General features: G+C 43.4%; 1 protein-coding gene across 1 annotated transcript; it reads right to left on the reverse strand.

Annotated features, from left to right (window-relative positions):
- Positions 1–1,687: 1,687 nt before the first annotated feature.
- Positions 1,688–21,580, reverse strand: LOC115459114 (interleukin-8-like). Its single transcript, XM_030188979.1, has 5 exons — positions 21,562–21,580; positions 11,332–11,385; positions 7,270–7,405; positions 3,717–3,800; positions 1,688–1,834 (listed from the first exon to the last, which is right to left on the reverse strand). Exons 1-5 carry the CDS (start codon positions 21,578–21,580, stop codon positions 1,804–1,806), a joined length of 324 nt encoding a protein of 107 aa, XP_030044839.1. The 3' UTR covers positions 1,688–1,803.
- Between the last annotated feature and the right edge of the window lie 4,315 nt (positions 21,581–25,895).

Below are 25,895 nucleotides of genomic sequence, written 5' to 3' on the forward strand. Positions count from 1 at the left end.
TTTTTACCTTGGTTAAATGAGGAATGTACAGTTCAAAATGTATATTATAACATACCACCGGTTTCTGAGTAGGTTAATGATGTCCTGAAATGTGGGAATTTCAAAGTGCTGCTTGTTTTGTACCCTGGAAACCCGGAGTACAGGGTCAAGCTGAACACAGAGACTGAGAGAGGTCACCAAAGGGAAAAAGGCTGTTTTAGTCAGGATCTAAGCCACTGAAAATAATTAACAGCTAAAATGGTGAATCTTCCTTAGTAGATTTATAATATCTTAGATATATATATGTGCAATCACCATGCGTGACATTCTATGTGGTGGGAGATCTTTTGGGGGCTTAATTCAAAAGTACACACATACAAATTCAGTATAAATTTCAAATGATCTAAAATCTGCATATATATATATATCTTTCTTTCTTCCTTCCTTCCTCATCCAATCAGTCAAGTACGGCGCTCGGTCACTCTGTGGATCAGTGTTTGCCATGCCTTCCGATCTGTTACAGCTTCTTTAAGTTTTGCTATGTTCATTCCAGCAAATTCTTGGGAAGCCTCTTTTCTTTTGCCACTAACCATTCCAAGTATGATGTCTTTTTCAAGAGACTTGCTTCGCATGATGTGACCAAAATGGGAGAGCTTTTGTTTTTTATATATATATATATATATATATATATATATATATATATATATATATATATATATATATATATATATATCTCAAATCAACATAGAAACCTAACATCAAGTTGGCTGATGCAAGCTGAAAAATCTACACACAGTTCCCTTATTGAAAACATAGCATTATGGAAGAATTCAGTAAAGGTCACCCAAAGTTAGGTGCTGGAATGATGTGCTAAGTTTGAATTCTATAATGGCAGATCAACGCAGAACTTTCTTTATAGAATACTAGCTTAGTGTGCAATTTTGTGCCTAACTTCCAGTGCAAGCACTTTGCTGGCCAAAGGCTGCTGTAAATGCTCACACCCAACCACTGTCAGGCACTCAAATTCAAGCATTCTATAGCCATGTGCCTAATTCCTGGCCACATCCTCTTTGGAGTTGCAGGCAAGATAAGTTAGGCACACAGATTATATAATAGGGGTATAGGGTAGATCCGTGTGAAACTACTAATGACTGCCAATTAGCACTTGTTAATGCCAATAAATGATTATTATCACCTAATTGGCCAATTAGTTTACAAGTGAACCTGTGATCTGTGCCCAAAATTGTGTGCCCAACTTTGGGTGACCTGTACAGAACCCAGTGGTATATCATTTGGTGACCTCTTTCAACCTCTACCTTGGTTAGGGTAGTGCTCTGGGTTTCTAATATCTATCCTTCGATACATACCAAAGGATATTTTTTCTTTTAATTTGATTCAGTATGATCCACCAACAGCGTTTGGTGGTGATAGGTTTCAAAGCAGTGTTCTTCACAGAGGACTGGAGAGTAACCTCTTCCAAAGCCAGTGCGGCCAGAGATTATTACACTCTCATTATGAGACTACTAAAATTGTTTTCAAATCTATTCATGTTTTCCAATAAGCAAAACCTAATATTCCTGCATTATAACCTCTTCATTAAAGTGACATAACATTGCAAATATCCATGAAAATATATTATAATATTTAACTTATTAATAAATAATCAATAAATATATAAACAAACAAACACTCAGGCATATGTCACAGGCTGCACCACACTATAAACTGATATCTTGCTTCATCATGTCACCATGGCTTCTACCCATTATAGGGCTCCCTGAGAAGTTACAGTGCTGTTTGGTGTCTTCAGTCTCTTCATCTTCCTTATAACTGGCTCCCAGGTGTGGGTTTAGAGCTTTAAGGAAAGAAACAATGAATGTTAGAAACAAGTCAATTGAAGCACCAAATAAACTAATGAACAATACAAAAATATATAACACTCATTCCGTGGGTCTTATTTTGTTAGAAATTTGTACATCTGTGCCTGAAACACATTTTTTGCATGCTTAAAGGTCAGAAGAGATACACTGGAGTACATTTAAAAATATCCATGCTGGGTCAGACCAATGGTCCATGTAGCCCAGTATCTTGTTTCTAACAGTGGCCAATCCAGGTCCCAAGTACCTGACAGAATCCTAGATAGTAGCAAGGTTCCATGCTACCAATCCTAGGATAAGTAGTGGCTTCCCCAAGAGTAACCAAAAACATCTACAGTGGGAATCAAACCCATATCCCCTGCAGTCAGGGAAGCCAGCCCTAACCCCTACACCATACAGTCATCTGGGAAGCATTTTCATGGTATTTTCAGAATACTGCCCATTCAAATAATTCTATCTATTCTAAAGCAAATAATCAACATTTCATTTTCCAAAGAGCTAATTTTCTTGTTAGCTAGTAACATTTTTTCTTCGCTTGTAAAATAAATATTGATATTCAGTAATATTCAGTGGAATTGGGCTGGAGCGTCTCTTTCCCCATTAACTCCTGCTGACAGGCCATTCATATGATATTCAGCAGCAGTTAACCGGATAGTGTTGCTGACTATCATGTGTGACAGCCCTGAAACTATTCGATTAGTGCCGGGTGATCCGGAGACAGAACCAGAAGTTATCCAGGCACCACCGATATACAGAGCAGGTACCTGACGGGCCCTTTTACTAAGCTGCATAAGTGTCTAAGCACACCCAACATGCGCCAAAATGGAGTTACTGCCCAGCTACCATGTGGCTCTTGTGGTAATTTCATTTTTGGCACGCGTCCAGTAAGCACGGCTGAAAAATAATTTTTATTTTCAGACGCATGTATCAGACACGCGCCAGGTGGCATTTGGACATGCATAGGTCATTACGGCCCAGTTACCGTGTAAGACTTTACCGCTAGGCCAATGGCTGGCGGTAAGGTCTCAGACCCGAAATGGACTTGCGGCAATTTTCATGTTTCCGCATGTCCATTTTCGACGAAAACTTTTAAAAGGCATTTTTTGCGGGTGTGCTGAAAAATTATTCTGTGCATGCCCAAAACAAGCGCCTACACTACCACAGGCCATTTTTCAGTGCACCTTAGTAAAAGGACCCCTGAATGACTATAGTCAAGTAAAAGCCTATAACTAGCAGTTCTAATGTGCCAGGAGAGCTATCGGGATATAGGCACTGAATATTAGTGGTCCCTGGATAGCTGCCAGCAAACCCAGATAGCGCCAGTACCTAGAGATGGTCTGATACTGAATATCTGGGTCTAATTTAGCCCATGCTGGACAGCAGTTCAAAAAAGCTTTGCGCACCATAGCTGCATATTGGCCAGATTTTTATTATTATATGAAAAGGAGCATGGTAAAAGCTGTGATACATGATTTCCAAAATCAAATATCTAGAGAACAAATTGCTATCCAACTAAACCTAACCTGAATGGATATTTTCCTCATGTTTTATAAGGGGCCCGAGTGTGTCAAAAATGAGGTTTTAATGAATTTTGTTAGAACAAGCAATTTGTAATAGAACAGCCCAAACCCCATCCTTTTATGTGAAAAAAAATTAAAACGTTACACAAATTCAAACATGTAACTTTTGCAGAATGCTTATGAACACATGGCTTGAAAAATTGGCCATTATCAATATTTTGGATACATACCAATCTGACTTGACATCTTAAATGCTTCACTATAAAATTGAATCTCTACATGTTTACTATGCATTTCTACAATTTTTCATTAAACAGCTTAACACTGAGGTTTGCTTTACCTTTCTAGAATCTTCTTGATGATTCTTATGACCCAGGGAGCAGTCGGTTCCAAACAAACTCTCTGCCCAGACTTTAGCGTTGCACTAAATAAAACCAAATATTTTAATCATTATAAATTCTTTTCACAAGGGTTGAAGTCTACCATAGCTTTTCTGACATTTGTTACAAAATCTGTTGTGCTTCCTTCAACTGGGTTACCAATGTCCCTTACTTGTTCTAACTGTTTATTTGAAACATAGTGGTGTTTCCATGTCCATGACTTGTATGCACCATTCACTGTGATAATAGTGTAGTAAAGGTTCATTCTTCCTTCTGCACCAGTTATAGTCACTACACTTCCATCCTGAGTCTGTTTCCTGACCCCTGAGGCAGGTGGCTGTGTCTATTGAAACACGTGTCGGGTCTATGTTGCTGGTGCTTTTAATAAAGGATATTCTTGAGATTCATCCCAATGGTAGGTTGTATGATGTTATCCCCTATTTCTGAAGGATTTGTGAGCAATCTCTTTCCCCCTTACCCTCTTTCTCCATGTTTTACCCTTTCTCTTTCTTCTTTATCCTACGTTTGAGTGTATCAACTTTCCTATCAATTTAAAAGCCATTCTTTTCCAGTGATTTTATGAATTTTATAAATGTAAACTGTTTTGACCAAATTTTGATAAGGCGGTATATGAAATTTATGAATAAACATAAACTTACTGCAGCAAACTGTAAATATACTATGTACGCTGTTAACACATTTGTGCATTAGCTGTTAACGCATATCACACCATGTGTTAACAGTCTAACACAATTTAGTACAAGGGCTTCTAAGTTTGCTCTGTGTGGGCATTTGATAATCCTCCATATTTCCCCTAATTCTATATATAGCGCTCAAAATTGTGTGTCTGAATTGTGCATAAAACAGCACAGAGAGGGTCCAAAGCACAGAACACAAACCATAAGCAAAAAAAAAAAAAAAAAAGCACCAAGGACTTGTCTCTCATGCCTTTGGCAGGCAATACTCAATATACGACCCCTGAGGCAGGCACATTGCGCCAATACACAACCCATATCGGGTCATTGTGTGTTTGATCGACGCTATACAAATTAAAGATCTGTGTCCCGTTTATTGGAGTATTGCCTGCCAAAGGCATGAGAGACAAGTCCTTATCCCAGAACTATATTAGAAAACAAGTGCGATAACTCAGTCAATGCCAGTTCAGAACTGACTGAGTTATGCCGCTCTCGTTTTCTAACATGAAAGGCATATTGATGATGGACTCAGAGCTCCTTTTACTTAGCAGCGGTAAGCCCAATGCAGGCTTACCGTTCGCTATACAGGAAGTACTTCCCACCCCTAGTTTCGCTACAATTTGTTTTTTATTTTTGTAGTGCCAGAGTGTACCCGGCAGTAATTGGGCAGTACTGTGCTCTGCCTGGTTACCGCTGGGTTAACGCAGGAGCCCTTACCGCCACCTCAATGGGTGGCGGCAAGGGCTCCCCCTCGAAATGGTCACATGGCAAGCGATTTACTTGCTGCCCAACCATTTCCTGTCAGAAAGCAAGACTTACCAGCTGAGGTAAAAGGGGGCCTCAGTATGCGTGTAAAACACGCACCAACACCAGCAACGACCCCCTTTTGCCGCAGCTTGGTAAAAGGGGCCAAAATTCTATAAATGGTGCCCAACTTTGGGCGCTGTTTATAGAATAACTAGTAAAAAAGGCCCGTTTCTGACACAAATGAAACGGGCGCTAGCAAGGTTTTCCTCGGAGTGTGTATGTTTGGGAGAGTGTATGTGAGAGTGACTGTTTGAGAGTCAGAGTGAAAGTGTGAGTGGGTGTGCGTGAGAGAGAGAGTGAGTCTGGGTGTGAGTGTGTTTGTGAGAGTGTGTGTGTGAGCCGTGCCCTCCCAATCCCTGCCCATCTGTCCCCTGCCCCCTCCATTCATCTTTTTCCAGCAATTCCCCTCTTTCCCTGAGCCCTGCCCTCCCAATCCATGGCCATCCATGCTCCTCTGTCACCTGTCCCCTCCATTCATCCCTATCCAGCAATTCCCCTCTCTCCCTGAGCCCTGCCCTGCAATCCATATCCATCCATGCTCCTCTGTCACCTGCCCCCTCCATTCATCCCTATCCAGCATTTCCCCTCTCTCCCCCTGAGCCCTGCCCTGCAATCCATATCCATCCATGCCCATCTGTCCCCTCCGTTCATCCCTATCCAGCAATTCCCCTCTCTCCCTGAGCCCTGCCCTCCCAATCCATGCCCATCCATGCTCCTCTGTCACCTGCCCCCTCCATTCATCCCTATCCAGCAATTCCCCTCTCTCCCTGAGCCCTGCCCTGCAATCCATATCCATCCATGCTCCTCTGTCACCTGCCCCCTCCATTCATCCCTATCCAGCATTTCCCCTCTCTCCCTGAGCCCTGCCCTGCAATCCATATCCATCCATGCCCATCTGTCCCCTCCATTCATCCCTATCCAGCAATTCCCCTCTCCCTGAGCCCTGCCCTCCCAATACATGGCCATCCATGCTCCTCTGTCACTTGCCCCCTCCATTCATCCATATCCAGCAATTCCCCTCTCTCCCTGAGCCCTGCTGTGCAATCCATATCCATCCATGCCCATCTGTCCCCTCCATTCATCCCTATCCAGCAATTCCCCTCTCCCTGAGCCCTGCCCTCCCAATCCATGCCCTTCCATGCTCCTCTGTCACCTGCCCCCTCCATTCATCCCTTTTCAGCAATTCCCCTCTCTCCCTGAGGCCTGCCCTCCCAATCCATGTCCATCCATGCTCCTCTGTCCCCTGTCGCCTCCATTCATCCTTTTCCTGCAAGTCCCCTCTCTCCCTTCCATGACTCCCCCTCGCATCCATGCTCCTCTCTCTCCCATGTCCCAGCCTGGCCCGCCCTCTTCTCCCCCCCCCTTCGCATCCTTGCCCTCCCCCTTCGCATCCATGCTGTCGTTTTCTCCCTGCCCTCCCCGCTCCCATTGTTCTTCTTTACTGCCCATCCTCTTCTCTTTCCATTTTTTTTTTTTTTCTTCTTCTTTTTAAATTTACCTCCGTGGCGGTTCCGGCAGCGCAGCGTCAGGGAAGGAGGCGGCGTTCCCGACGTCTAGCCTTTCCTTCGCTGTGTTCCGCCTTCTTCTGACGTCATCTTTGACGTCAGAAGAAGGCTGATCTCAGCGAAGGGAAGGCTGGAGACGTCGGGAGCGCCGCCTCCTTCCCTGACGTTGCGCTGCCGGATTTGTTTGTTCTTGTTTCCGCTCCACCCTCGACGTCATGACGTTTGACGCGAGGGCGGGGCAGAGACGGCTGGGTGGCTTTCACACCACGAACGCCACGAACCCTTCACTCAGGGAGTGTTTTAGTGACTTCAGAACGTTGTCCTCAGATAGAACGTTCACGGTGCGTTTTATTATATTAGATGCTTAGTGTGCATGTTTTTGGCACCCAAATTTGGGTGCCATTTACAGAATTGAGTCCATCATCAATATGCCTTGAATGCTACACCCTATTTAACAGTGGATATTCTTTCACTTAAAAAAAAGCAACTGAAAGTTGAACGCTTACATGACTTCAACGTTGCTGCAGTGGGGGCCACTTGGGATGAGATCCACGATCTGCATGAGCCTGGGGTGGATGAACCTGGACTCAGTTTTTATACATTGGCAGCGCAGTTCTGTTCCCATCTGTGCCAGTGACATTGCTGTGAAAAGAAAATGAATGCATGAGTACAGAGGGAAAATAATTTTACCCCATGGCCGGGTCAGGACTTTTATCTGTGGTCTAAGCTTATTTTACTTTCCAAAACATCTAAAAATGCAAGGGTGGAAGAAAAATCCCATTCTCAATTAAAATTTATCACAGTATGTTTGAAATCAACCATTAGCTTATACCAGCATGACTGCTTTGAACATTAGGATATCATGTTATTATCACCACTATTAATTTGGCTTTAGAAGCAGTAAGATCAGTGGCGTTCCTAGGGGGGGCAAGTGGGGGCGGTCTGCCCCAGGTGCAACGCCGCTGGGGGGGGGTGCCGCGTGCCTGTTGGCTCTTCGTTTTCATGCTCCCTTTGCCCCAGAACAGGTTACTTCCTGTTCCGGGGCAGAGGGAGCATGAAAACGAAGAGCCGGCAGGCGCGCGGCACCCCCCCCCCAGCGGCGTGCACCCGGGGGGGGGGGGGTTCTTTCGTGGGATCGGGGATTCTTTTCGCCGGGGGGGCATCGCGCTGTTCTGGGAGGGCACAGCACCCGGGGGTCGGGGCGCATCGGAGATCCGCCCCGGGTGTCAGCCCCCCTAGGAACGCCACTAAGATTGTTTCCATATTTTAATAAATAGAACTTCTTTTAATAATTATAATACTGAGCTTAAACTATGTATTATTGTGCTGGAAACTCTAAGAGAAGCTGGTAGAGTAGTCAGGAAAGCAAAAATACAAATGGAAGAAAAAAAATAGCTAATGTGGTAAAACGGAAGGATAAGACATTTTTTGGTTATGTTAGAGATAGGAGGAAGTGCAAAAGTGGCATTCTGAGAGTGAAAGGCGAAGGAGAGGAATAGGTAGAAGCTGCTAAAGGTAAGGCAGAATTAACAAATATTTCTGTTCTGTGTTCACAGCTGAAGGGACAGGAGAAGGACTGCAGAAGCCAAATACAACTAGGAACAGAAAGATTTTCAGAGGACTGTGTTCATGAGGAGCTAGCTATACCAAAGGAGGACAAAGCAATGCTTCTTTATAGTCAGGAGTGGTCCCGGAGGAATGGAGAAGGGCAGATTGGATTCTCTCCACAAAAGCAGAGTAAGGAAGAGGTTGGGAACTACAAGCTGATAAGAATAGTAAAGTTTCTGGATTACAGGACCAAAGGCAACATGGTTTCACTAGAAGCAGGTCTTGTCAGACAAATCTGATTAATTTATTTGACTGGCTCACCAGAGAGTTGGATCAAGGGAGAGTGCTAGATGTGGTGTATTTAGATTTTAGCAAAGCCTTTGAAATGGTTCCGCATAGATGACTAATAAACAGTGCACTTTTTCTAGTGAAAAAGGTGCCGGTACTCAAATGCTAGGCCACCCTTCAGGGGTGGGGGTAATCACTGAGGGGCCCTCCCCACAATAGCCAGGCCCCCTGCAACTAGTCACAGAACCTATGACAAGGCAGAATTAGTGTGTAGAGCCTGAGCTCTTTGTGTTAAAACTTGGAGTCCATAGGTCAATTTTAGCAGACAATGGAAAAGGTGCCGTACTCAGTACCCCCAAGTACCCCCTCAAAAAAAGCCCTGCTAATAAATAAACTGAGTGCCCTCGGTATTGGGCCCTAAAGTGACTGACTGGGTTAGGAACTGGTTGAGTGGAAGGTGACAGGGGGTAGTGGTAAATGGAGCTCATGCCGAGGAAAAGGATGTTACCAGTTGTGTTGTAAAGGTTCGGTTTTTGGACCAGTTTTTTAAAACATCTTAAGTGATATTGCTGAAGGGCTGTCTGGTAATGTTGCCTCTTTGTGGATGATACCAAAACCTGCAATAGGGTAGATACCCCTGATGGGTGTGGATAACAAGAGGAAGGATTTATTGAAGCTAGAGGAATGGTCTGGAATTTGTCAGCTAAGATTTAATGCCAAAAAATGCAGGGACATGCATTTAGGCAGCAATAATCTGAGGGAACAGTACGGTTTAGAGGGTGAAGAACGTTTGTGCATGAAAGAAGAGCAGGACTTGGGTGTGGTCATATGTGATGATCTTAAAGAGGCCAAACAGGTAGAAAATGCAACAGCGAAAGCTAGAAGGATGATTGGGTGCATAGGGACAGGACTGGCTAGTGGGGAAAAGGACATGATAGGATGGAGTCGGTCCAAAGGGAAGCTACTAAAATGGTCAGTGGTGTTCATCATAAAGTGTATGGGGACAGACTCAAAGATCTCAATATGTATACTTTGGAAAAAAGGCAGGAGAGGGGAGATATGATAGAGATGTTTACCTACCGGCATAAATGCACAGGAGGTGAGTCTCTTTTAATTGAAAAGAAACTCTGGAACAAAGGGGCATAGGATATAGGTGAAAGGAGATAGACTCAGAAGTAACTTGAGGAAATACTTCTTCATGGAATGGGTGGTAAATTCATGGAATGGCCTCCCGGTGGGAAGTGGTGGAGACTAAAACAGTATCTGAATTCAAGACAGCTTGGACAAGTACGTGGAGGGGCATAATCGAATGCGGGACGCCCATCTCCATGGGCGACTATCCTCCGAGGACGGGTACGCGAATGGGCGGGACAGACCGTATTTTTGAAAAAAGATGGGTGTCCATCTTTTGTTTCGATAATACGGTTGGTGCCGGGCAAATGCATCGGATTTGGGCGGATTTGAGATGGGCGGTATCGGTTTTCAGCGATAATGGAAACCGAAGCCACCCAGCTCAAAAACGAACACGTCCAAGACATTTGGTTGTGGGAGGGGCCAGGATTGTAGTGCACTGGTCCCCCTCACATGCCAGGACACCAACTGGGCACCCTAGGGGGCACTTGTAAAAAGTAAAAAAAAAACAGTAAAATACCTCCCAAGTCCATAGCTCCCTTCCCTTGGGTGCATAGCACTTATGGGTGAAGGGGGCACCTACATGTAGGTACAGTGGGTTTTTTGGGGGGGGTTGGAGGGCTCCCATTACCATCACAAGTGTAACAGGTAGGGAGGGGCCTGGGTCCACCTGCCTGAAGTGCACTGCATCCACTAACAACTGCTCCAGGGACCTGCATACTGCTGTCAAGGAGCTGGTATGACATTTGAGGCTGGAATACAGGCTGGAAAAAAAGTTTTTAAGTTCTTTTTTTTTTTTAGTGGGAGGGGGTTAGTGACCACTGGGGGGAGTCAGGGGAGGTCATCCCCGATTCCCTCGGGTGGTCATCTAGGCATTGGGGCACTTTTTGGGGACTTGTTCGTGAAAAAAAAAGGATAAAAAAAAAGCAGCCCAAATTCTTGCTACTGCCGCCCTTCTTTTTTCCATTATCAGCCGAGGGGCGCCCATCTCTTCTCGGCCGATAAACACGCCCCAGTCCCGCCTTCACCACACCTCTGACACCCCCCCCCCCCCTAACAACTTTGTTCAATCCCGCGACAGACTGCAGTTGGAGGCGCCCAAAATCGGCTTTCGATTATACCAATTTGGGCGCCCACGGGAGAAGGGAGCCCATCTCCCGATTTGGGTCGGAATATGGGCGCTCTTCTCTTTTGAAAATGAGCTGGGATAGGGTCTCTCAGGGAGTGAAAGAGAGAGAAGACTGGATAGGCCATTTGGTCTTTATCTGCCTACATTTTTCTGTTTCTATGTTTCTATTCATCATCCCTGATATGAATTTTTCTTACCAAAGATATGGCAGAATTGTAATCCTCCGATAGATACGTTATGATTTGAAAAGCAATAATTATGCAACTAATAGTTAATGCAAAAAAGAGTAGCTCAAATTCAAAATGAAACAGTATTACGTAAAAAATAGAAAAAAAAAGAATTGTGACAGTAAAAATGAAAGAATCCATCATTACAGTAAATTCTTTGACAAATCCACATTTTTAAAAAGACACTGCCCTTTCAAAAGTAGATATTTTACCAGCCCTTTTCTCTATATAAAAATTTTTCTCACCTTCAGTCAGGGCAGCTGAAAACAGGCACACAATCAGGGCAGCAGCAAAACATTCTCATTTTGGTTTCCATGGATAGATCCGCTTCCTTCCCCTGTGTCTCGCTCTGGTTCTAGTTGCAGGGAGCTCAGTTGTCTGTACAGTCTGACTGCAAAAAATGGTCCTACTTATTATATACTGAGGAAGCTGGAATCTACCCTCATCATCTCATGGCTAGATTATGTAAGGGGGCTTTCCAAAATGTGCAAGACCCTTGTCACTGTCATCCAACTAGTTCAGCAAAAGGATTTCCTGTCCTCAGGGATAGTCCAGGCTGTCATTCTACAATGAATATTAGGAAACACTGAAATCGATAAACCAATCTTTGTAATTCCTCATGTAGTTGCTGCTGAATTCACTCATTCGTTGTTTTTATTTCCTGTTTTGTGTTTGTGCCTCACTCTCGTCATAGTTTATTTGCTCAAGTGTTTTGGAAACTCCCAACGTTACTACTACTACTACTATTTAGCATTTCTATAGCGCTGGCAAGGCATACGCAGCGCTGCACAACATAGAAGAAAGACAGTCCCTGCTCAAAGAGCTTACAATCTAATAGACAAAAAATAAATAAAGTAAGCAAATCAATCAATTAATGTGAACGGGAAGGAAGAGAGGAGGGTAGGTGGAGGCGAGTGGTTACAGGTGGTTACGAATCAAAAGCAATGTTAAAGAGGGTGGGCTTTCAGTCCAGATTTAAAGGTGGCCAAGGATGGGGCAAGACGTAGGGGCTCAGGAAGTTTATTCCAGGCATAGGGTGCAGCGAGACAGAAGGCGCGAAGTCTGGAGTTGGCAGTAGTGGAGAAGGGGACAGTAAGAAAGATTTATCCATGGAGCGGAGTGCACGGGAAAGGGGTGGTAGGGAAGGACGAGTGTGGAGGAGATACTGGGGAGCAGCAGAGTGAATACATTTATAGGTTAGTAGAAGAAGTTTGAACAGGATGCGAAAACGGATAGGGGAGCCAGTGAAGGGTCCTTGAGGAGAGGGGTAGTATGAGTAAAGCGACCCCTGGCGGAAGATGAGACGGGCAGCAGAGTTTTGAACCGACTGGAGAGGGGAGAGGTGACTAAAGTGGGAGGCCAGCAAGAAGCAGATTGCAGTAGTCTAAACGAGAGGTGACAAGGGTGTGGATGAGGGTTTTGGTAGAGTGCTCGGAAAGAAAGGGGCGGGATTTTACGGATGTTGTAGAAAAGAAACGACAGGTCTTGGCGTCTGCTGGATATGAGCAGAGAAGGAGAGTGAAGAGTCAAAGATGACCCCAAGGTTTCGAGCTGAGGAGACAGGGGAGAATGAGAGAGCCATCAACAGAAATAGAAAACGGGGGGGAGCGGGGAGGTGGGTTTTGGCGGGGGAAAATGAGAAGCTCGGTTTTGGGTCATATTTAATTTCAGGTGGCGTTGAGACATCCAGACAGCAATGTCAGACAAGCACGCTGAAACTTTGGTTTGGATGCAAGGTGCAATATCAGGGGTAGAAAGGTAGATTTGGGAGTCATCAGCATAGAGATGGTAGGAAAAGCCAGGGATGAGATTAATGAACCAAGGGAAGAAGTGTAGATTAATTAAATTGAATACATTTTGCCAATATGCAGATGATAAAATCTATACATTAAAAAAAGAAAATCTAAAAAATTATGCTAGTCCTGTTGCTATCTCGGTCTCTCCCCCTGAATTGTTGCTTAACAACTTTCACTATGAAGACATTTGCAACCTCAGGACCTTTGTAAATGTTTAAATAACACAATACAGAATTTATGGCAGTTGGATCTCACTGATTTCATTACACAAATAGGCAGGGGGCATTGTCTGTATTATAGTCTATTGCCTGCTTTCTGTTTCCTTTGGTATTGGCTTGGATGCTGTAAGGAGGGGGAAAGCTTGTTGAGCTTTTCGGCCATGGTGAGTGGTGTGGGGTTGGTTTGTTGTGGCACAGCCAGAGGAGACCAGGTTAGAGTATACAGATCAGTCAGACCAAGAGGTGGCAAGATAACTGGTTGAGACTACTCTTTTGGTAAGACTTCCACTTAAGAAACCTAAGGTTGTGACTTTTGCTGGAATTTGGAGAACTTGGATAGACTAGATTCCTCCACGTTACCAATGACTTGATATTCTTGTCAACCTAAGTTAAAGGGCAGAGGAATGGAAGAGAAAGAGGATCTTCATAAGATTTTACATATAGAGCAAGGCCTATACTCTAAGTCAGTTAATAATGCCTTTCTACAAGGCATTGTTAATTTCACTTAATTATTTCCCCAAGGTCCAAGGGAGTTATTTAAATGCTATATGATAGAAGTGCTTGGGATAACAACCGAGCATTACCTCCAGTTAGGGTTACCATATGGCTCCAGAAAAAGGAGGACGGATTGAGCCAGCCGGGTTTTACTTCCATTGCTTTCAATGGAAGTAATTGAGCCAGCCGGGTTTACTTCCATTGCTTTCAAGCAATGGAAGTAAACCCAGCTGGCTCAATCCGTCCTCCTTTTCTGGGAGCCATATGGTAACCCTAACCTCCAGTGGGGCAAGACATTTTAATTTGCCAGATCTATGGGATGAGTCTTTTGTTGAACTCAAGTCTGGTAGTGTATCAATCCAAACAGTTATTTATTTAGCTCATTTCTAGTCCACCTATATTTAGGTGGGATTCCAAATCAAACATACCTAAAATATACATTAAAAATGTAAGTATAAACAAAACATAAAAACATACCACACCACCATTGTATCTTAACTTGCAGGACACTGAGCTTGTACCAACTTTTCTACTTCTTCACAAACCACACAGTTGCTAGTGCTCATCAACAAAAACTTGTTTGAAAAAGTGAGCTTTCAAAAATGTCTTAAAATTTATCATATTGACCATTATTTTTAAATTAACTGGTAATTTGTTCTACAACTCTGGCCAATCAGAGAAAAAGCTGAAGCTATCTCAGCAAAATGTATCTTTTTTTTTTTTTTAATGGAATCGTTAACTACTACCCATCTGAACCTCAGACAGAGACTTGATTGGTAGATTTAAGCACTGAAACCAAATCCTGTGCTACCTGTGCTTTAAATCCATGCTAAACAATGTTTCCAATGCAGAACCACGTTTTGCCAATCAGCATCTTCAGGAGAACAAACCCTGTGGGGCTGGGGAGTCGGAGACACACCAACCAAACCCCCACCTCCTCCGTCCTCGTGAAGCCACTTCTCTCTCATGCTTGGTTGCTCCGGGTTCTGAGGATACTTTAACGAACAGTGCTCCTTCCCTTCTGGGCAGAAAGTATTAGCAAAAGTATTACACAAGAATTAGCACCAGCTTTATGGACTTACCCCTTAGTGAAATTATGAGTATAATTTTAAACCCTTAACCCTCTTAAATGTTCGGAGAGACCAATTTTGTAGCATAACTCTCAAAGGGGTCCTTTTACTAAGCTGAGGTAAACATTAATGCGTGCTTACCGCAGCTTAAAATGCCTTACCACGGGGTACGCTCAGGTCTCCCGCGATAATTTTGGCATCTGAATGTGGCTTCCCACGCACTAAAAATATATTTCATTTTTTAACGCTGGGGCGGGTTGGAGCGGAGAGTAGCCGTGTACTGCGCTAATTGGTTAGAGCAGCTACATTACCGAACGCTAACCAATTAGCACTTGGTTAGTGCATGAGCCCTTACCACATACAAAATAGTTGACGGTAGGAACTCACAAGCTAATGGCTATGTACTAATGGAAAAAATAGTGTATATCCATTCTATAAAACTAAAAAAATAGAAAACCTCGGACATTTTACCCATACGGTAAAATAGCCTTAGCATATGGGAATGACCTGCGTTAAGCACAGGCTAAGGCCACTTTTTACTGCAGTTTAGGAAAAAGAACCCAAGGTTAGGAGCATAAATCCTTAGAATATAACCCTCCAGATTTTTAATGGAAATCAGTGGGAAAGTGGGTGAAAAAACATAATGGGAACACCTTTTTTTTAAGATGAAGGATTCGTTTAGTTGTGAATTCGTAGAACATTTGGGCTTCTAGAAATTAAAATGAAGTGAAATACCATAAAAATAGTGATGATAATTATCTCAAGCAACTGTGAAATCAGTCACTTGCAGTGGTAATGAGGAAATCAGGAGCTTCCTTGCAGACATGACTGTCTTCACATTCCCAGCAGAATTCTATCAAACAGCAGAAATTACCAAACAGATGAGGTCATAGTACAACTGTCAGCAGGTACAGAGTACGAATTTCTAATTACTTTATATGCAGGGCTGGATTAAGACATAGGTAAACTAAGCACATGCCTAATGTCCAAAAGTTTAAGGAGGCACTGTTACATATGCTCTGGACTTAGGACGTTAGGATTGCAACTCTAGATTTTGTTATTTTTAGGATTCTACAGATTTGTAAATTAACTGCCTCAAAGCTAGAAGGATAGCTAAAGTGTCTGGATATTTTTCACAGTTTAGCCTCTGTAGCTTTCCAATCCTCCCCCACGTCCAGAACAGATACTATGGTCGGATCCAGATGATGGGAAGACAGCGCTTGACACAGGGAAGAGAGGCTTAAAGTATTGGAAAGGAGGGGATGTGAGCTCAGCCTGGGGGCTTTGGAGACAGCAGGTGAAACCAGTGCTTCACTTGGGAGTTAAAGGCATTGCTGAGAAGGGTAACAATGTAAGAAGGGGGCAATGTGAGGGATCAACTGCTGCAGGCTGACAAAGAATTGGTAGCAAATGCAAGAACTTTAATGATGGTGGGCAGAGTTGGTTGGAGGGGCACTGACTGAATGAGCACATGAGCAACAGAAATAGGAGAGAGAGAGAGAGAGAGAGAGAGAGAGAGAGAGAGAGCATGGGCATGCATGTGAAGATTGACATTGCATGTACGTGCTTATGTGTATGTCTGAAGACTGAGAGTGCACATATCTGCATGTGTGTGCAGGGGCAGACTGACCAATCGGGCACTGCCTGAGGGCCCAGAGGTTCTAGGGGGCCAAGAGGCTCTACCCAAAGCCCGGCAGGCCGCTGGTGATCTAGCGGCATCTGCAGGGCGGAAACAAGTTCTTTCTTGCCCAGCCTGCTGGGCTGCCACTATTCCCCCTCCCCACCCGGCACCACTGTATTTTAAAAATGGCGGCCGAGACTCCCTGCAGAGTCTGCAGAGACCTCCAAGACTACCGCAGGAAGTCTTGGCTGTCATTTTGAAAACACAGCTGCGCCGACAAGTGGGAGAATAGCGGCAGTTCAGTGGGCACGGAAAAACATGCCCCCCCCCCCACCACAGAGGCCACCAGACCACTAGGACCCCTCAGGTAGGAGAGTTGCAGCAGGGGCATCAGCTGCGGTTGCAGGGGCAGCAGGGGGCTGTTGGGAAGCACCCGGGCGGAGGACCCAGACCACCCCCAGTGCCCGGGGGCCCAGACCACCCTCAGTCCGCCCCTGTATATGTGTGACTGAACAGCAAGAGAGGTCATTTGTGTGTATGCACACATGTGTCTGAAGAGTGAAAGTGTGTGCACATGTGTATGTTTGTGTCTCTGGAGAGAACAATTTCATATAAATAGAGCTTCCTTTTGAAAATTTGGGCTGAAATGGAGAAGTCCACCGGTACAAATATACCTGTGCACATATTAAGTGAAGAGAAATTTTCAACTTGGGGAATTTACACAGCTAACAATTAACCCCCTAAATATGGAGCACTATTTAACTTGTTAGAAACAGCCACTGACAGGTTAAATAGCGTTTTGGCAGCTAATGGCGAATATTCAGCAGGAGATAACCGGTTATCTCCTTCTGACTATGCACGGTTAGTGCCTACCGATAAACTGGCTATATCATGTGACTTATCCGGATGATCAGCACCAGACTGGATAAGATTAGCGGCTAAATCGGATTGCATAAATAGCAGTCCTATCTTTAACTGCTATAATTTAACCGGTCAGACGCTGAAACAGCCCTGTCACATCCTTCCATTACATAGGAATTATCCTGGATTCATCGCTGTCCTTTCAACAACAAGCCTCAGCTGTTGTCAGAACTGGGTTTGCTGTTCTTCGCAAACTATGCTATCTCCATAGTTATCCTGATCCTACAAAACTGCAGACACTTATCCATGCTCTCCTAACAGTGTGGCTCAACTACTGCAATGCAGCTTATGCAGGATTTACAGGACATTTACTTAGACGCCTTCAAACTTTATATCACAACAGCTAGGCTCCTTTGAGGTTCTAAAAATTTTGACCATATTACCTCTCTATTTATCTGCCTGCATTGACTCCCCATCCCATTTTGAATTAAGTTTAAGATTTTATGCCTGATACACAAGGCCTACTACCTAGGCGCTCCTTCATTTCTTTTCACTCTCACAATTCCTTATACTGCTTCTCAGCACTTAAGATCCCTTGACTCCAATTGCCTTGTGTTTTACCAGGTCCGAAAGAAGCCTACCATGAGTTTACAAAACAGTCTACTTTTTTTCTTTTGTGGCACTGAAACTTTAGAATAGTTTGACCCCATCCCTGGGTGCAGAGTCATCTTTTACAAAGGTAATAGCTTACTAAAATCATATTTCTTCCAACAAGCCTTTGGGTTTCAGCTGCGGGCTAGATGCACGACCAGCTATTATGGTTTTAGTTGTGTTTGAATGTGCTTGCCCATCTGTGTACTTTCCTTTTGAATTGGAGTTCCTTTCCTTTTATGTTTCAACGTTTTATTGATGACAAATCATACCTCACAATTTCGCTTTTGCACAACAGTTACAAAACAATCTTAGTATTTCCAAGCAAAAATAAACAAATGTATAATATTGCTGACAGTCCTCAAACTTTTTAATTTTAACCCCCCCCCCTCCTCCCCCATGTTTTATTCCCCTTGTGATTGAGTCTATACAATAAACTGATCAATATATAAAGTGGGTGTAACGACAGTCCAAATGGTGGCTTATTACAGGAGTTATTCTACAATTCAATATAAAGCATCGCTTGCGGTAAAGGGCCTTGTGTCTGATAGCCCTTCACCAATAGACCTCTCCCCTGTTAAGAGCACTTTTCTAATCGCATGGTGCATCTGTTCCGTCTTACCTTCCTTGCACCCATTAAACTGTCAATTCCGTTTTGATCTTATTGTTCCCCCTTCTTCCCACGTTCCTTTCCTTTTATACTTATTCTTTATTGTAGACTGCACTGACCTGCACGTCAGATAGAGTGATTTATCAAATACAATTAACAGTAAACAATATCCTGCAAGATTTTACACCACTCTTGTCTGTCTGTGATTTCATCAGTTGCAGTGGACTTTGCCTGTCTCTTGTTCTTTCTTCATAGAGAAGATGGGATCAAGACTCCAATGCACTTCTCTGCATAGCAGTAGCCGCTATGGGCTAGATTCAGTAAATGATGCTCAAAAATCGGTACTGAAAAAAATCGGCACTCAGCACTATTCTACAATGGACAGTCAAAGATAAGCACCCATTATAGAGTAGCATTGAGTGCTGATTTCAGGACCCAAATTGGGCACCAGAAAACCAGGTGTAATTCCTGGTGCCCAATTTGGGTGAGCATCCCTGGTATTCTATAATTTTTAATATTTACTCACCTCTCTGACCTCATATGCAACGTTCTTTAAATTAGGGCCTCTTATTTTCTAACTCCTCTTACGCTCTTACCTATCTGTGTGTTCCATCTTTGCTTATACTCTACTAATACTGTCTATTAAAATGTTTTATTACATATTGTGTTGACATTGTAAGTAGTATACTATACTTTGTATTGTTATTTGAATAGTTTTACTGCTGTAATTGTCTATTGCTTATGTTTGATTTATTCTTGCTGTACACCACCTTTTACCCAGTCTCTAAAAAGGAAATATGGTTCCATGCCTGACAATTTCTTTCCTGTTCCCCTAACACCCCAGATCCCTATGACCTTCCAGAACTCCCTAAAATACCCCATGCTAAGCCAGCAGCAAGATTTACTTTTTCTCATTCTGGCTCAGTGTTTGCATTGCTTTGAAAATGTTTTATTAGCAACATTAGCTAGAGTAAAAGTAGCCAGGGAAACTACCATTGTTTCACTACTATTTCACTGACTAAATAACTACAGGTACCCATGGAGGGGCATAATCGAACAGAAACGCCTATCTCCATGGGCGTTTATCTCCGAGAACGGGTCCGTGAAGGGGTGGACCCAAGCGTATTTTCGAAAAAATTAGACGTCCATGTTTTATTCGCCAAGTTGTGAGCTGGGCGTTTTTGCTTTTCAGCGATAATGGACAATGAAATCGCCCAGCTCAAAAACGAATAAATCCAAGGCATTTGTTCGTGGGAGGGGCCAGGAGTCGTAGTGCACTGGTCCCCCTAACATGCCAGGACACCAACCAGGCACCCTAGGGGGCACTTTTACAAAAACAGAACAAAAGGTAAAAGAGCTCCCAGGTGCATAGCACCCTTCCCTTGTGTGTAGAGCCCCCCAAATCCCCCCCGAACCCACTGCCCACAAGTCTACACCATTACTATAGCCCTAAGGAGTGAAGGGGGGCACCTACATGTGGGTACAGTGGGTTCGGGGGGGGTTGGACGACTAAGCATTAAGCAGCACAATTGTAACAGGTAGGGGGGGATGGGCCAGGGTCCACCTGCCTGAAGTCCACTGCACCCCCTAACAACTGCTCCAGGGACCTGCATACTGCTGCCAGGGAGGTGGTATGACATTTGAGGGTCAAAATAAAAAGTTGTTAAACATCATTTTTTGAGGTGGGAGGGGGTTTATGACCACTGGGGGAGTCAGGGGAGGTCATCCCCGATTCCCTCCAGTGGTCATCTGGTCATTTAGGGCACTTTTTGGGGCCTTATTCGTGAAAAAACAGGGTCCAGGAAAAGTGCCCTAAATTCTAGCTAAAAACGCATACTTTTGTCCCATTATCTGTGAAATGCGCCCATCTCTGTTCGGCAGATAACCACGCCCCAGTTCCGCCTTCGCCACACCTCTGACACGCCCCCATCAACTTTGTCCGCATCCGCGACGGAGTGCAGTTGAAAACGTCCAAAATCGGCTTTCGATTATACCGCTTTATTCGTTTTTGTGAGATAAACGCCCATCTCCCGATTTAGGTCGGAACTTGGGCGTTTTTCTCGTTCGATTATAAGCTGGTTTGTGTCCTTGAAGGTTTGGTCAGAAAAAGTACACACAGACAAGGAATTGCTTGTGCCTGTGAGTATTCTTTCATTTTTGAAAAGTTAAGTGGTCCAATTCTATTCACATAAAGAACAGACACAGTTAAGCAATTCTAATGGCCTCACATCAACTTCTAAGCAGGTTGTGAATACAAATAAAAAACATACTTTAAATTATATCTATTCAAATGCCAGATGTCTAGAAATTAAGATCGAATTGTCAGAATATATGGCACTAATAGAAGATATGGGATCTCAGAGGCATGGTGGAAGGAGGACAACCAATGGGACACTGAAAGGATGAGCTTTCATTTTTGGATGAATGGTAAAATTCAATACAAATGGACATTTTAGGTTCATATACCTTCAAATGAACCAAATGATGATGGAGCTGGAATGAGCCGAATCTTTATTCATACATATTAAATTGTATCACCATTACAATACATCCTACTTAACTAAACACAGCAGAACTGATTTGGGAGGGGATAAGGCAGAAACACTAGTCACATCACTAATCACATTGAAACTATTTGACAAGTAGCTAAAGAAGCCTATTCCTGCCTCATATTTTCTAAATCCCATGACTGATGATGTCAGCAACTCAGTAGGAAACTGAAACAGAGCAAATTATTTCCATAAAAAGTTATTTTTTTTAAACATGTCATGTAAAATTAATGCTCAGGTAGAGCAAAATATTTCCATTAAAAAATTATTTAAACAACCCTGTAATGTAAAATTAATGCTCAGGTATTTCTTGTGCCCTTCCCTTTTTCTTTGTAATAGCACTTGCCATTTAAAACAAACTACACTGTGTTGCTCATAGCTAAAGTATTCTGTCCACTTTATAATAGCTCATGGTGCTGGTCTCACAGAGAAAAGGAAGAAACCTTTTGGGTTGTTTATCTGATATTCAAGATCTTTCCCCAAAAGTACGGAGAACGATACTAAATGTATTAGCTTTATAAGTGATACAATGGTGACGGACATATGTCAGTTCCCTTGACAACTAATGTACCTTAATTGTAACAATACTCTATTATTCTCTTACCGTTAATGACAGCTGTCATTGCGGCATAATGTAAGCCACATTGAGCCTGCAAAGAGGTGGGAAAATGTGGGATACAAATACAGCAAATAAAAATAAAAAGAAAGCATAAGCAGAGCACCATTTCTGTCCTGCATTTAGGTCCCCTTTTACCAAGCGACAGTAAAAGGTGCCCTGTGCTGGTGCGCGGGTTTGCTGTGTGATGAGGCCCCCTTTTACCACCACCCAGTAAAAGTTTTTTTTTTAAGTAGTAAATGGCCATGCGCTAAGCCGAGGCATTGGTGCATGGTCATTTACTGAGGGAGCCCTTACTGCATGGTGGCACTGCCCGATTACCGCCAGGCATGCCCCCGGCGCTAGAAAATAAACATGTAATTTTCTAGCACCAGAGTTGGTGTGTGGCAGAAGCCAGGACTACTGCTAGGCTCCTGCAGTAGCCCGGCCGTAAGGCCAATTTGCCATGTGGCAACGCGGCAGTAGCCCTACCCCCCCTTTAGTATAAGGGCCCCATAGAGAGTGAAGGTCAGAGAGAGAAAAGTACAAGCTTCAGCAATTAATTTGCTGGTTAAAAATAATAGAGAAAGAATTCAAAGAACACAGACAATGCTCTGAGAGAGAGCACAAGAGAGAAGTAGAAAGACAGTGGCAATACTTCGTCTGATACACAGCCCATGTTGGTCACCATTTTTAAACACTGAGTGCTACAGGCAGAATTAGCCCCAGGTATTCAATGCCAAGTCATGTCCAAGCACTGCATGACTGCTGGCTCTTCTCTAACTCCGCCCCCCCCCCCCCCCTTAACACCCCTGTGCAGCCTGGCTCAAAAATGGCTGTTTTATGCCAATATTCAGCAGCACAGCCTGGTTAAATGGCATTGAGTGTTGGCAGTGAGCCAGCTCCAAGTGATTTAAATAGACAGGAGCCTTTTCTACCCACCTAAATTGCTTTGAATATCTACCGGACTGTTTCTCTCTCTCTGTCAGAGAAAACTGACTCTTCTTTTAAAAATCTCGGTACCTCTGGGGATGTTCTTAAAGTCAGACAGAGCAGGAACCAAGATAAGCCAGGGCAAAGAGACTCAGGCAGAGAAAGGTGAGTTTTAAAACTTACTTAGGCTCTCTCTGAGTCCAGACAGACTACATACTTTATTCAGGGGGGGGGGGGGGGGGAAGGAACCCAAGGAGTGCATGCAGAGCAGAGAGAGAAAAAGTACATATGCAGTAACAATACTATTTATCATTTCTAAAGTGCTACCAGGTATATAAAAAGACGCACAGACACATAAGAAAGACAGATATGGATCCATAGATCTTACAATCTATTGACTCACAGTGCTTGGATAGGGTAGACGTGGAAATGAAGCAAGAAGCAGAGGAGGCAAAGTTGATGCTAATAAGAGAGTCAGCAGCAACACTAGTGGAGAGGAACTGAGAAGATGGACTAAGGTTCCCCTGTAGTTCTAGAGCCAAGCTAAAGAGAGATTTAAGAGGAGAATTCCCTGTCACCCCTTTTCCTAACTTCTGGAGGCATGGCATAATGGTTTGAGATTTTCCCTGGGATCCTGGGGGTGGCAGGTTTGAGTCCCACTGGGGCTTCTTGTGATACAGGGTAAGGCCGCCCCCCACGCCCTCCCGAGGTCTTTGCTGCCACCGCCGCGCCACAGTCCCCACCGCTCCCCTCCATCCGCCACTGGGCCGGGCCCCCTGCATTGAAATCATCACAGCACCTCACCTGTCACCTCGCTCCTTGACTGAAAGCGCAGCAGCGGCAGATCTGATTTGCCTCCCTTCGGGCCTTCCCTCCCTGTGTCCCGCCCTCGCGGAAGTTACATCAGATGAGGGCGGGACACAGGGAGGGAAGGCACGAAGAGTGAATCCAATCTGCCGCTGCTGCTGCACTTTCAGTCACAGACGTGACAGGTGAGGCGCTGTGATGATTTCAATGCGGGGGGGGGGGGGGGCCCGGCCGGTGGCGGACGGTCGATGGAGCTGAGGTCGGGTGAGATTGGGGACTGCGGCGCCGGGCCCCCCTTGGAGGCCCGGGCCCAAGGAATCTTGTCTCCCGCCATCCCCCCTCAGTGGCCCTGAAAACAGGAAATTATTGCAAAATACTTTAACACAATTTGAGGTAGCCTGTTCTCATGCGCTAACCCCCAGATAAGGGCTTAACGCTCTTTATTAAAAGGGCCCTTAAAACAGCTAACATCCATTTAAGTTTAGAATGGCATAAGTTAAGCAGATAGGGTGCTGAAATTGTACTTACAGACATTTGAATAACTATCATAATTTATTTACCTATGGGGTCATTTTACTAAGGTGCGCCCAAAAATGGCCTGCGCTAGTGTAGGCACGTGTTTTGGACGCACACAGGTCCATTTTTCAGAGTGCCTGCAAAAGGCCTTTTTTTTAAGTCGAAAATGGACGTGCGGCAAAATGAAAATTGGCACGTGTCCATTTTGGGTCTGAGACCTTACTGCCACCCATTGACTTAGTGGTAAGGTTCACGCATTAAACGGGTGGTAATCGTCAGCACTCATACACTGCTGATTACCGCCCGGTTAGCGCCACATGCCAGAAAATACAAAATTTTCTGACGCGCGTATCGGATGTGCGTAAAAATTAGAATTACCGCCCGGGGCAGACGATAGCCAGGCAGTAGTTCTAATTTGATGTGCTTTGTATGTGCCTAGGTACCTACACACCTTAGTAAAAGGGTCCCCGCGTTATTTATTGTATTTATCATCATGGTAGTTGATCTTGTGCTTTATATTTTCTCTTGCCATGCTTTAAACACAGAAGTTGATTTTTACAAAGCTGAGTTAATATGAGTTAATATGTGAAAGGAAACATTTCATTCACTCCCATGCTTGGATGAAAAATAAGTGCTGGGCACACAAGTTGGAAGCTCCTTAAGAGTTTAATATTTACATATCAATATCAAGACTTTAGGTTTAAGTATTCTAGTGTTACTCCTGCTTTTATATTTCTCTGTATTTTGTTTCCTAATTGGTTTAAAGAGTGTGGTTGAAAAAGGAGGGAAGGGGAAGACATTGTTTCTGCTTGAGTGGTTCACTCAATCCCTCTCCCATTCACCCCATTTTCTGCTTTCCTTGTATAGATTGTCTGATTCTTGCATATTAATGAATTAGACAAGTGACCTATCAACTCACCTTATTAAGGGTGTCTTTTACGTAGGCGCGCTGGCATTTTTAGCACGTGTTAAAAATAGGCACACGCTAAATGCTAAAGATGCCCATAGGAATACATGGGCGTCTTCAGTGTTTAGCGCGTGCCTATTTTTAACACGCGCTAAAACGCCAGCACACTTTTGTAAAAGACCTCCTAAATGGCTTTAAATGTATCTCTAGATAATGAACATTGAGTCTAATAGCATATAATGCACCTGGCTTAGTTCCTGCCAAATACAGCTTCACTTTAACTTCTTAATGCCTGCCATCTGTTTAATACTGAGTAGAAGTGTAAATGTAACTGCATAATTTTTCTGGGGTCATTTTTCAAAGTGGAAGTATAGGTGTACCATAGAAATATGCACATACTTTAATCCACTACCTCCTAAATGTTTATTATAATTAAATTTCTGAAAGGATCATCATCTTTATGTGAAGTGTTATAAAAACAACAGCAAAATCATGCAGTAGTGCTTGTTCTTATGTATCAACTTTAATGTTGAATAAATATATAAATAATATCACATATTTAACATTCAAAGTCATATGCATCCTCCATCATCTATTTATAAAGTACAATCATTAAGCACACGTCTACAGTTTTCAGAGAAATAGAAAGGTTTTCATTTCATTCACCAATAAATCACTTGAATTAAATATATATAAATAACAATATTTAAGTACACATTAAAAATATTGAAATAATTACTAAAGAGGTATATTTTAAATCATTCGCTCTCAACCCAGTCCTCAGGGCACACCAAGAAAGCAGTGAATGCAGATCGATCTCATGCATATGGATATGCTGAAAACCTCATCGGCTCAGGGTGTTCTGTGGACTGGGTTGAAAAGCACTATTTTAAATTATTACATATCATGTAACAATGATCCCCTAATTTTTTCTGCAAGTTATCTTTCTCTTTTAAGACATCAGTCCTCTATTTACTAATGTTTAGTGTGTGATAATGGCATTATTATGCATTATCTGCCTCACAGTCCATTTTATTCTATGTCTTTACTTGTTCATTTTTCTATTGTTATGCTGTTAACAAAATTGTAAATTTGATGTTAAACTGTACCTACTGTACACTGCCTTGGGTGATTCTCTAATAAATCCAATAATAAATAAACTATACAGTGGGCTTTGTGG

The sequence above is a fragment of the Microcaecilia unicolor genome, unplaced genomic scaffold (assembly GCF_901765095.1).
Source record: "Microcaecilia unicolor unplaced genomic scaffold, aMicUni1.1, whole genome shotgun sequence".
Taxonomy (NCBI): Eukaryota; Metazoa; Chordata; class Amphibia; order Gymnophiona; family Siphonopidae; genus Microcaecilia; species Microcaecilia unicolor.

Coding starts and splice junctions, on each gene's coding strand:
- LOC115459114 (XM_030188979.1), bottom strand. Junction 3,801..7,269: donor TGCAGCAACGTTGAAGTCAT/GTAAGCGTTCAA, acceptor GGTTTTATTTAG/TGCAACGCTAAAGTCTGGGC. Junction 1,835..3,716: donor ATCAAGAAGATTCTAGAAAG/GTAAAGCAAACC, acceptor CTTTCCTTAAAG/CTCTAAACCCACACCTGGGA.